At 57.4% G+C, this 11476-nt stretch overlaps 2 protein-coding genes across 2 annotated transcripts; both read left to right on the top strand.

Moving 5' to 3' along the window:
* The first annotated feature begins 481 nt into the window (after nucleotides 1–481).
* LOC137467251 (maestro heat-like repeat-containing protein family member 7) lies at nucleotides 482–2794 on the top strand. Its single transcript, XM_068178761.1, has 7 exons — nucleotides 482–615; nucleotides 990–1054; nucleotides 1164–1313; nucleotides 1497–1645; nucleotides 1968–2115; nucleotides 2361–2548; nucleotides 2638–2794. The coding sequence occupies exons 1-7, from the start codon at nucleotides 495–497 to the stop codon at nucleotides 2777–2779; spliced, it is 963 nt and encodes a 320-aa protein (XP_068034862.1). The 5' UTR covers nucleotides 482–494; the 3' UTR covers nucleotides 2780–2794.
* Nucleotides 2795–3682: 888 nt separating this feature from the next.
* Nucleotides 3683–5779, top strand: LOC137467258 (maestro heat-like repeat family member 5). Its single transcript, XM_068178766.1, has 4 exons — nucleotides 3683–4137; nucleotides 4305–4406; nucleotides 4772–5210; nucleotides 5500–5779. The coding sequence occupies exons 1-3, from the start codon at nucleotides 3949–3951 to the stop codon at nucleotides 4883–4885; spliced, it is 405 nt and encodes a 134-aa protein (XP_068034867.1). The 5' UTR covers nucleotides 3683–3948; the 3' UTR covers nucleotides 4886–5210; nucleotides 5500–5779.
* Nucleotides 5780–11476: the final 5697 nt, after the last annotated feature.

Consider the following 11476-nt stretch of genomic DNA (forward strand, 5'->3'; position numbering starts at 1 on the left):
ACACAGGGTGACATAGGAGCTGGCGGTGACAAGGCCACACCACAGTGCTCGGAGCACGCGACGGGACAGGACGGGACAGAGCGGTGCCGTGAGGAGCCCCCGCACAGCACACTCGTTCGTGTCTGACCCAGAGCTTTTCCGAGGTGCTATTCCTGCAGCTGACCTCGAGGCCAGACCACAGGACTTGGTGACCCGTAGCCTTCCCAAGGCTTCTCTTCTGCAGGTGTCCTCGAGGGCAGACCGTGGGACTTGGTGCCCCAGAGGCATCTCCCATCCCTGCCACCAGTGCCCTCGAGGCCAGACCACAATCCTTGACAGGAGTCTCCTGTCCTTGTGGCAAGGAGCCCTCGAGACCAGAGTGCAGGACTTGCTGTCCTGTAGCCTTCCTGAGGCTTCTCTCTTGAAGGTGCCTTCCAGGCACGACTGCAGGCCTTGCTGACTCGGAGATTTCTGAGACATCTCTCCTGTGAGTCGTCACAAATCCAGTCACTGACATGGAGCAGAGATCCCCGAGAGTGCCCAAGCTGGCCTGGGTGGAGGAAGAGGAAGAAGGCCCTGGAGCTGGCCCAGCACAGGAGACTGAAGAGGTGGTGCGGTTCAAGCCTCTGCAGGAGGGTGAGTGGCAGAGCTGGGCTGCTGGACTGCAGGGCTGGTGGCTGCAGCCAGCTTGGCCACATCCCATCCCATTGCATCCTATTGCATCCTATTGCATCCCATTGCATCCCATCCCATTGCATCCCATTGCATCCCATCGCATCCCATCGCATCCCATCGCATCCCATCGCATCCCATCCCATCCCATCCTATCCCATCCCCTGGGGACATGCCCATGGACAGGACGGAATAGGGGCCAGGACAGACACCCCAGAGCCGTGCTCCATCCCTTGGGACATCCCGGGGCTGTTCCTACCTGGGGAGCGCAGGGCTGGGCTGTGTTCTCCGGCCTCGCCCGCAGCCCCTCAGCTCAGGCTGCGCTCGCTCTTTGCCAGATGCAGCCGTGCAGCGCACACAAGAGCAGGAACGCACCCGTGGCCTCTTCCGCAGAACAGCGCAGGTACCTGCAGCCATCCCCACCTGGGCTGGGCCTGCTGTCACTGCTCAGCCGAGCACCACGCTTGGAGCATTCTGTGGAACATCCCTGGCTTCCTGCCCTTCTCCTACAGCTGGTTTGCAAATTCATCAAGAGGATTCGGGAGGAAGAGACCGGCACCGTGGGCACAGGGCTCAGAGCATATTCGCACATCTTCAAAACCAAGACCTGTTCTGCCCTGCTGGATATGCTCGTAGAGGAGGGGTTTTGCAATCCAAAGCAAGTAAGCAGCCTGTGGCCAGGCTTTGATCCTCTCAGGAATTGCTTGGCCTCCCAAGTCACGCCTGCTGCTCACTGGAAGCCTTTGAGGCCATGGCAGTGGGGTGGCAAGGGAAGCACTTCTCTGGGGAAGCTGGGGACATTCCTCCCTCTGGCAGCTTTCCAAGTCTCCCCATGCCTTCTCCAGGTGCCTGCCATGGTGAGGTACATCCACCAGTGGCTCATGGCCAATCAGTTTGCTGAGCACAGGCGGAACAGGGCCCTGCTGGATCTCACCAAAGAGCAGCCTGCTGACGTAGTAATGACGCTCCTGCGTGTGGCCCCATCCTGTGACAGGTATGGGGCCCACCTGCCCAGAGGGCTCAGGGCTCCCCAGCCCATCAGCCTGTACAGCCTGTCCCAGGTGTCTGACCAACAGAGAGTTCCAGGGCCCTCTGGCTGCTCCCTTTGCCAGCCCTGGCACGTCAGCCCCCGAGCCTTCTGCCATGCTTCCTTGCTGGCCCTCAGGGACCTGTCCTCACAGGGCTGGGCTGTCTGGGTGCTGCTGGCGAGGGGCAGTGGGCAGAGGCAGGGCTGGCAGCCAGCTCAGCTCCCCGCTGCCACCCAGGCCACGGTGCTGTGTCCCAGACTCCTCTGAGACAGAGCTCTGACCCCACAGAGCTGCTTTGACCATGTGGAAGAGCATCATGTGCTCGCCCAGGACTGCGGAGCCGGCGCAGCTGATACTCCTCGATGTGCTGGGGAGCTGGCCAGAGCACAGCACGTGCACCTCCGATGGGGACAAAACGGGTGTCTTTGTCCTGGCTGTGAGTTTCTGACACTGGCCTTTGCTGGCCCCAAGGCCACCTGTCCAGCAGCTCTGCATCCTCCTTCCCCCACTGCATCTCCCTGCCTCAGGCGCTGGGCTGAAACCTGGCCTCGGGGCAGCTTCAGGGCCACCAGGCCCGGTGCTCCCCCTGTGTCTCTCCGGGCCTCTCCCTCCCATGCTCGGGCCCTGCCACACGGACACCTCGGCACTGAGCACTGTCTCGGGCTGCTCTGTCCTTTGCAGGCAACTGTGGTGATGTGGAAGATCCTCCAGATGCCCTGTGTCCCACATGTAGTGACCGTGTATTTCCCCCGCCTCTTTGTGCATCTGCTCTTCCAAGTGTTCTTCAGCACGTTGGATGTGCCAGCGGAGGTCGATACCTTCTGGAAGGGATGCCAGAAGCAATACGGCCTTGCCACCAACCCCAACAGGTGCTCCATGCCAGTCCTCCTGTCCCTGCCAGGTGCCCAGGGCAGGAGCCAGTGCTCCCAGCGTGACCTGGGCTTTGCTCTGCATGCAGGTTTGCAGTGCGGACCCTGAAGTCCCTGCTCTGCCAAATGCAGCACGAGGATGTGGTGGTGGCAATAGAACGCAAGTGTGGCTGGGACACGCTGCTGTGTGCTGACACCCACCACTATGCCGTGGGTCTGCTGGCCAGGTGAGACCCCCTTCTCCCCACTGCCTCTGACATTTGTGCTCAGTGCCCAGGGTGCCCCACACAGTCCCCGTGGTCGTGGGCCAGAGGGCCTTGTCACCGAGGAACAGCCAAGCCGACTGGAAAAGGCTGGGAGAGGAGGGAGCCCACAAGGAGCCACCTCCCAAATAGCCCAGGGCCCTTACAGGATGCTGGGGAAAGGCCAGACCTCTGTGAGTCAGTCCTGGGAGAGGTTTGTCCCCCGGCCCAAAGTCTTGGTTTCTTTTTCTCCTGCCAGGGAGATGTCCTGTGTCTCCATCCCCTTGTGCTCAAGGATCGCTCGCGACCTGCTCCGGCTGCTCAGCACACAGGAGCCACGCTGGGAACTGCCCGCCCTGGCGTTCCTTGTGGAGGTGAGCCTGATGGCCAGCGCTGCCTCGCTCAGCTGCCTCCCAGCTCTCTGCCCTCTCGTAGCCGCAACTGCCTGGGACGGTGCCCGCGCCCTGCGCTGCTGCCTGGGCCCAGCCCTGTGCTGTTCCGGGCTCTTGCCGGCCAGGTCCCCTGTCACTGCCCTGTGCCTTTCAGGTTCTTGAGTGCCTGAACTTGAGTGAACGCGGTGCTAAGAGAATCCTGCAAATCTTGTCAAGGCACCTGCGGAGCGAGTGCAGGGAGAGGCGTCGCCTGGCGCTCAGGGCCCTTCTTGTGCTCATCGATGATCCCTTGATGGTGAGAAGGGGGCAGCGGCTGAGGCTGCGCTTGGGAATGCAGTCGCTTGGGCTTGGCTGGGCTTTGGGCGCTGGGGCAGCTGCTCCCAGCTCTCCTGCCTCCTGGTTCAACTGCCCAAGTGCTTCGGAACAGCCCTTTGGCCCCTAGGCCCTGCGGCAGCAGGATGGCGTTTCACAAACTTGTGTTCTGCACAGAGCGAAAAAATGTGGAGCCTGACTGAAAGTCTTGTGGAGCTCCTGTGGGACGCAGATGGAGAGATAGTCAGCATGACAGTCAGGCTCCTCAGCTTTATCTTCTGGGACAAGGCCATGCTGATACCCAGCCCCATCGCACTGCAGCTGGTTGAGGCGCTCCTGCCACTCTTTGACCACGTAAGGCTCGCTGCCCCCAGCCACGGCCACTGACTGCTGCCTGGACACTTTGTGCCCTGTGGATTTGCAGGCCTGAGCCAAGCTGAGCCCCGTGCAGCCGATGCTGAGGTCTTTTTTTCTTCCTTTCATACAGGACAATAGCCATGTGCAGCTGCTCTCCATACTGCTCTTCCAAACATTGATGTCTCTTCCACTGGAAAAGGAAGAAAAGGCCCTGAAGACACACGTGCGCCAGAGCCTGCTGCCACTCTTCTTCCACTGCCATGATGAGAATCAGCATGTGGCACAGGTGAGGACTCATGGGCTGCTGCTGTCCCCCTGGGAGGGGGCTCAGCTGCCTCCTGCCCTAGCGCCTCGTGGGCTGCAGCCTCCTCCAGGCCTTGGCACAGGGACACAGGGACACAGGTCCTGCGCCCTGGGCTGTGGGGTCATCTCCGCATCTCTGCTGCTCTCCAGGTTTCTCAGGAAACGCTGCTTTGTGTGGCTGAGTTCCTGAAGAGGAGGGATCTTCAAAAACTGGTGAAGAACAAGAAGCTGTGGAAGTTCACCGAGTGCCTGGTAAGGACGGCCTGGAAGTGCCAGCCTCAGGCTGGAGAAGCCCCCTGAGCGCGGTGCTCAGTGTGTGGGCTGGCAGCTGTGCCCCTGCCCGCTGCTGCACCCAGAGGCTGCGCGGGCTCTTCTCCAGGCTCCCGTGGGCCCGAGCCGGGGCCGATGGAGCCCCGGCCCGGCGGGGCCGCGGGGCGGGGCGGCGCCGCGGCTCCCGGGGCAGCAGCCGCCCCTCTGCCCCCTCCAGAGCCCGGCGCCCGCGGCTGCTGGCCGCGCCTCAGGGCTGTGCGGGCAGGGGAGGCCGGGGCTGGGCGCAGGGAGCGCCCGGCACAGGGGCTGAGCCCGCGCCAACCCTTCCCTCCTGCCGCTCTCTGCAGCTGGCCGACGACAGGAGCCGAGCGGCCGAGCACCTGCGCCGGGCCCTGCAGTACCTGGACAGCCCGCAGCAGTCCCTGCGAGAGGAGGCCATCAGGTTCATCGGTGAGCCGTGAGCCCGGGCTCCCCTTCCCTCCCCGCCCCGCCGCAGCTCGGCCCCAGCCCCGGCTGCTGCCCCGGCAGCGCCATCCGGGCCCGGCGCCGTGGAGCCCCGCCTGGCCTCGGCGCTGCTGCCGCCCTCTCGCAGCCGTGCCCTGGGCCGGCAGCGTGCGGCAAGGGCCCGGGCTGAGCCCTGCCGGGCCAGGAGGCCGTGTGGCCACAGGGCCGGCAGCGCCGCTGGCAGGGAGCTGTGCCGCTGGGCCGTGACAGGCTCTGTGTTCACAGGGATGGCCGGGCAGCACCTCAGGGGGAAGAAGGAAGACCTCCAGCTCATCTGTGAGGGTGAGTGAGGGCAGCGGGCTGTCAGCGGGGGCTGGCGGGGGAGCTGCAAGCCCTGCCCCGGCTGCCGAGGGCTCTGCTCCCTGTGCGGACGAGGGGCGGTGTGGGCAGAGCACACAGAGACGTCAGGGCCACCTGGGGGATTCGTGGCCAGCAGCTTCGGGCTGATCCTGTTGGTCCCTGCTCCCTGCTGGCCATGGCTAGAGCCGGCTGGCACGGCCCTGGAACGGGGGTCTCCTCGGGTCCCCTCAGATCTGGGAACTGACCATGGCTCTGTTCCTCTCTCTTTCAGCCCTTGAAGGCATGGCAGATGACATCAGCGTCGCCGTCGGAAGCCTGGCAATTCAAACACTGTACGTCCTCCAGGCAGTAGAGAGAGCTCGATATTCCATCTTCGACAGCCTGCATGATCAGCTCCACAGGGCATGGAGGACACGGCCTCGTCTCTCAGGGCTCAGCTGGCTGCACTGCTGGAGCTCTGCAGAGAGCTGATCCCAGAAGCTCTGTCTGCTGGGGTCACCTGAGCCAGAAGCAATGTTTCATTTGTTAAACATTGTTCTTTCCTTATTTTCCTTTTTCCTTAGCATAAAAATGTAGGATATGTTGTAATAGACAGACTCCCAGGATCTTTCATTTGCTGCCCAGGGTCTGCAGAGCACAGGGGTATAGGGGAAAACGGGTCCTTGTGCTCAGCAAGCGGCCCAGGCCAGCAGTGGGGAAGGGAAAAGTAGCCCCTTGGCCTTTGCTGGTTCTGCTGAAGCCTTTGTGCTGGCGACAGAGTGGCTGTGCAGGGCTGGAGCTGCGGGGATCCCTGTCAGACCGGTGCCTGGAGATGGCCACAAGCCCTCTCCCAGCCAGGAAGCGCCATCTGTGTCCTCCTGCCCGTGTGTTGCTGGCTGCACACCCGGGCAATGTGTAGATGCAATGATTTCTGTTGCACGTCCTGACCAGTATAAAGTAACGCCTTTGATTCTCTAACCCTGAATTTGCTGTTGGAGATGTTTCATTTTCACACAGTTTCAGTGACAAAGGGACCCCCCCGACTGAAGATGGGATCCTCAAAGCTCACCCCCCCTCCCAGATGGGAGGAGAAAACAGCCTTGGCCCTTTGCTGGAGGGGGGCACCCAGTAATCAGTGGAGGCTCCAAAATCAGCCCCCAGTCCCCTCCCCACTTCTAAAGACATAGAACACGTTGCCCCCCAGCCCTCCCGTATACCCTCTCATTCCAAAATGCTCCCACACCCCCAAGATGCCCTGAAGCTCCCCCAGCCACTATAGTCCCTGCAAAGCCCCCCGAGAAATTGCCCCGGACCCCCTGATACCCCTTCCCACTTCCAAACACATAGAGCCAGTCATGACACAGCTCTCCAAAACCCTCCAACCTCCCCTTTCCCCAAATTCCCCCAGCACTTCCAGATCCTCCAGGCCCCTTGGCCCTGTAGCCTCTTGAAAATCCCACCAGCCCACCCTAGGATGCCCCGAGCCCCCCCTGCACCTCCAGACACGTAGAGCCAGTCATCCAGCAGTGCAGCTGCATGGCTGAGGGGGCTGCAGGGGCTGTTTTGGGGGTGCAGCTGCTGCCAGCCTCCCCTGCAAAGGCTGAAGCTCCGCAGGTCTTTGGTCAGGATGCCCTGGCCAGCTCCCACCTGAAGACCACCAGCGTGTCCCCTCAGGCCATGGCCGTGTGTGAGTGAAATTGCAGGGGGGCAGGGGGGAGAATAAGGGTTTGTTTGAGGTCAGGGAATGTGATATGGGGCTTGGGGGGGCCTTGGGGAAGTTATGGGCAGCTGGGGTGGGGTCTTTGGGGGAGTTACAGACAGCTGCGGGGTTGAACCAGGGGTTGGGAGGTCTCTGGGGCGTTTCCAGGGGCTGACAGGAGGGTTTGGGGGAGCTCTGGCGATGTTCCGGAAGTCTGGGGGACGTGACATGGGAGTTTGGGCTTTAAATCTGCCCTGGGTGAAGAACTTAATATTTATAATCCTGTTAGAAATGAACAGGCTTTTTGACACAATTAAATGGGGACAAAGTCTTCAAAGCAAAAAGAAACTTTGTTGCTATTTGGCACCAAAGGAGTACGCAGAAGCTTGATGAGTTCAAGAGAGAAAAAGAGTTAATTTTATTTCTGACTTTGCAATATATAGAATTCTAAAAGTGGCAGTAGATTGGAGGATGAAATTGCCACTTCTGTAACCACACTGGTCAAACTAACAGTCTATTAATTTTCTCCTCCCACAAAGAAGAATGTAAAACAATCATTATTTGCATGAACAGTTGCATGAGAACTTTAGTAGAAATATGTAAACATTATCAGAAGGCTAAGGAAGTTTTATGAGAACTTTAAAACTTTCAAAAGAACTATAAAAGAAAACTTAACACTTTTAAAAATGAGGGCAACAACTATTCATTCATACCGATTCAGCCGAGCCGAATTTGCATGTCCCTCCTGAGAGCAGAACACACACACCTTCCAACAAAGTGGAAAATTTTCGGGCATTTCCCGGCTGGGGCAGTCCCTGTCCCCTTTCCCATTGGCTCGGTACTGGGGCACTTCCATTCTCTCCTGACCACCTGCTTTTCTGTCTACTCCCCCATCATCTGAATTCCTTTTTAGTCAGGGCTTCAACCCCGCCCCTCTCCAGCAACACCCAACAAACCAACCAGAACATATCCAAACCACAAACAACAACACATAGAACCAACAGCTTTCATTCTTTAGCTGAATAATCTTTTGGCTTCAGCAAAATGTCACCTCGTCTCTCACAACCCTATAAAGTCTTTGTTCTTCTTCCCTAAGTTCAGGAGTTTAGCATGGCCTTGGCTGAGGAGCAGTCCATGTCAATCAGTAAAGCTCACTAAAAATATCAATTGATTTAGCTAGTTGAAATGATCGTGGATCGTGTGTTTTATAGAGGGCACGTAATGAGGGGGACATGATGGGCAGATCGGGAAGTCCCGAGTACCTTCCAAGTAGCTCAGCCAAGGGGGAAAGGGAATGAAAGAAAATGCAGCCGGGAAAAAAGAAAAGAAGGCTACTTGATCCAAGTGATTGGGAGACTGCGTTGGACACACGCCTGATGCACGCTCTCCCTTTATGCCAATCAAGGGACTTTTACAGGACTCCTCTGTCTCCTTTCTGCACACCACCCTCTAGCCACGTAAATTTGACGCTCTGAGAGCTGTCAGACCTTCACCAGAAGCTGTCAGACATTCACCAGGAGCTGTCAGACCTTCAAAGGAGCTCTCCGACCTTCAGCAGGAGCTGTCAGACCTTCACTAGGAGCTGTCACACCTTCACCTGGAGCTGTCACAGCTTCAGCAGGAGCTGTCAGACCTTCACCAAGACCTGTCACACCTCCAGCAGGAGCTGTCACACCTTCACCAGGAGATGTCAGACCTTCACCAGAAGCTATCACACCTTCACCAGGAGCTCTCTGACCTTCAGGAGGAGCTATCAGACCTAAACAAGACCTGTCAGACCGACAGCAGGAGCTGTCAGAACTTCGGCAGGAGCTGTCTCAACTTCACTAGGAGTTGTCCCACCTTCACCAGGAGCTGTCACACCTTCAGCAGGAGCTGTCAGATTATCAGAAGGAGCTGTCAGACCTCCAGCAGGAGCTGTCACACCTTCAGCAGGAGCTGTCAAACATTCACCTGGAGATGTCACACTTTCACCAGGAGCTGTCACACCTTCAGCAGGAGCTGTCGAACATTCACCAGGAGGTGTCAGACCTTCAGAAGGAGCTGTCAGACCTTCAGCAGGAGCTGTCAGACCTTCACCAGGAGTTTTCACATGTTCACCAGGAGCTGTCAGAACTTCACCAGAAGCTGCCAGACCTTCAGAAGGAGCTGTCACACTTTCAGCAGGACCTGTCACACCTTAACCAGGAGCTGTCACACCTTCACTAGGAGCTGTCACAAATTCAGCAGGAGCTGTCAGACCTTCAGTAGGAGCTGTCAGACCTTCAGCAGGAGTTGTCAGACCTTTGGCAGGAATGGTCAGAATTTGGGAGAAGCTGTCAGACCTTCACCAGGAGCTGTCACACCTTCACCAGAAGCTGCCAGACCTTCAAGAGGAGCTTTCAGTCTTTCACCAGGAGCTGTCACACCTTCAGAAAGAGCTGTCAGACCTTCAGCAGGAGCTGTCAGACCTTCAGTAGGAGCTGTCAGACCTTCACCAGGAGCTGTCAGACCACCAGGATGAGCCGTCACACCTTCAGAAGGAGCTGTCACAGCTTCAGCAAGAGCTGTCAGACCTCCAGCAGGAGCTGTCAGATTTTTACCAGAAGCTGTCCGACCTTCACTAGGAGGTTTCATAACTTCACCAGGAGCTGTCAGACCTTCACTAGGAGCTGTCACACCATCACAGGAGCTGTCAGACCTTCACCAGGAAGTGTCACACCTTCAGCAGAAGCTGTCAGACCTTCACTAGGAGCTGTCAGACCTTTGGCAGGAGCTGAAAGACCTTAACCAGGCTCATACTGGGAGTGACTGGTCTCATACCGGGTGTAGCCGCTCCCGAACTCAAGACCCCATGATGTCCCCCTAAGGCCCACCACGGCTGATCTTTGGAGCCCTGCCAGCTCCAAATATCCCCCGCAAAAAACCCCAAACCCAGGCAGCCCCAGGATATTTGGGCCGAGCTCCCCCTCCCCGGGCACCTGCGGGATGGGGGCGATGCTCCCGGGGTGCTGCGAGCTCAGGCAGCGCCAGGGCCACGCGATTCCTTCTCTCCTCTCCTCCGGCTGCTCCCTGCTGCCGCTGCGCCTCTTCCTCCCTCCCTCCTCCTCCTCCCCCGCTCCGGGATCCTGAACCATGAGGGGAAAGGGGGCGAGGAAAGGGTGGAACCGTGAGGGGAAAGGGGGTGAGGAAAGAGCAGAACCGTGAGGGGAAAGGAGCGGGGCCAAGGGGACGCGCTGTCCTAAAAAAGCCCGGTTTGGTTTAAAATCACCCAAAAGGGCATCAAATGCAACCTACATCCACATGGTTCGGCCTGACATCAGCCAAATGGTATTAAAAGTATCCAAAGGGCTCTAAAATCCAAACAATGGGGTCTAAAATTTCCTCAAATGTTTTAAAAGACACATGAAATGGCTTAAAATCACCCTTAAATCCCTCAAATGCAGCTAAAATCCACCCTGAAAGTACCTGCTTTGGCCTAAAATCACCTTAATGGCTTGGTTTGACCTAAAATTGCCCAAAGAAGCAAAAAAAAACTACTTAAATGGACCCTAAATCACAAAAAAGGGACCTAAAATCATGCACACAAGATTAAGATTCACCCATATGGACCTAAAATCACCCAAAGGGATCTGAAATCCCCCTAAACCCCACCAGATTCAGCCTCAAATCAGCCACAGGGGCTGAAAATCCACCCAAAAAGGCTCGGGATCCCCGCAAGGGATCTGAAGCCCACCCTGAACCTGCCCGGTTCGGCCCAAAATCCCCCAAAGGGGCCGAGCCCGAGGCCGAGCCCGGGATCGGCTCCGGGGTCACTCCGGGACCTCCGCGTCCGCTCCGGGCAGTTTTGGCCGCGGCCCCGGACGGGCCTGGGCGGGACCGGGAGGGACCAGGGAGGGCTCGGGAGGGGTTTGGGCATCTGGGGCTTTTTTGGGCTTTTGGGAATTGTGTTGGGAGTTTACAGGGAATTATTGGGGTTTTTGGGGAGAATTATTGGGTTTGGAGGCAGTTGGGGAATTTTGGGGAGTTTGGATTTGTAGGGGTTTTCTTGGTGCTTTGAGTGAGAAGTTTTTTTCCTGGGGGTATTTGGGGGTTAATTGATTTTTTTTGTGTTTTCTTTTGAATTTTGGAAGGTTTTACTGGGATTTTGTGGGGATTTTGTGGGATCCTCTGGAATTATTTCTGGGTTTTGTTGGGATTTTTAGGGGATTTGGAGGCATTTTATTGGAATTGTTGGGGCATTTAGTGGGATTCTTTGGGGATTTGGGTTTTTTAGTTATTTTAGTGGGGATTTGGGGGGGCTTGTGGGTTTTTTTGGGTGTTGCCAAGATTTCTTTGGGTCTCGTGAGGATTTTGTGGGGCTTGTTGTGGTTTTGGAGACATTTTTGGGGGGATTTGTGGGGTTTAATTGGGATTTTGTGAGCTTTTTTTGGGATTCGAGGGTATTCTAATGGGAATTTGTGAAATTTAATGGCGATTTCATGGGGTTTATTGGGACTTTCAGGGGTTTAAACCAGATGTTGGTGCCTCTCAGCCCTTCCCCACACCCTGGGACAACTCCAAAGCCCCCCAAAATTCCACTAAAACCCCC

This window comes from Anomalospiza imberbis, unplaced genomic scaffold, assembly GCF_031753505.1.
Source record: "Anomalospiza imberbis isolate Cuckoo-Finch-1a 21T00152 unplaced genomic scaffold, ASM3175350v1 scaffold_55, whole genome shotgun sequence".
Classification (NCBI taxonomy): Eukaryota; Metazoa; Chordata; class Aves; order Passeriformes; family Viduidae; genus Anomalospiza; species Anomalospiza imberbis.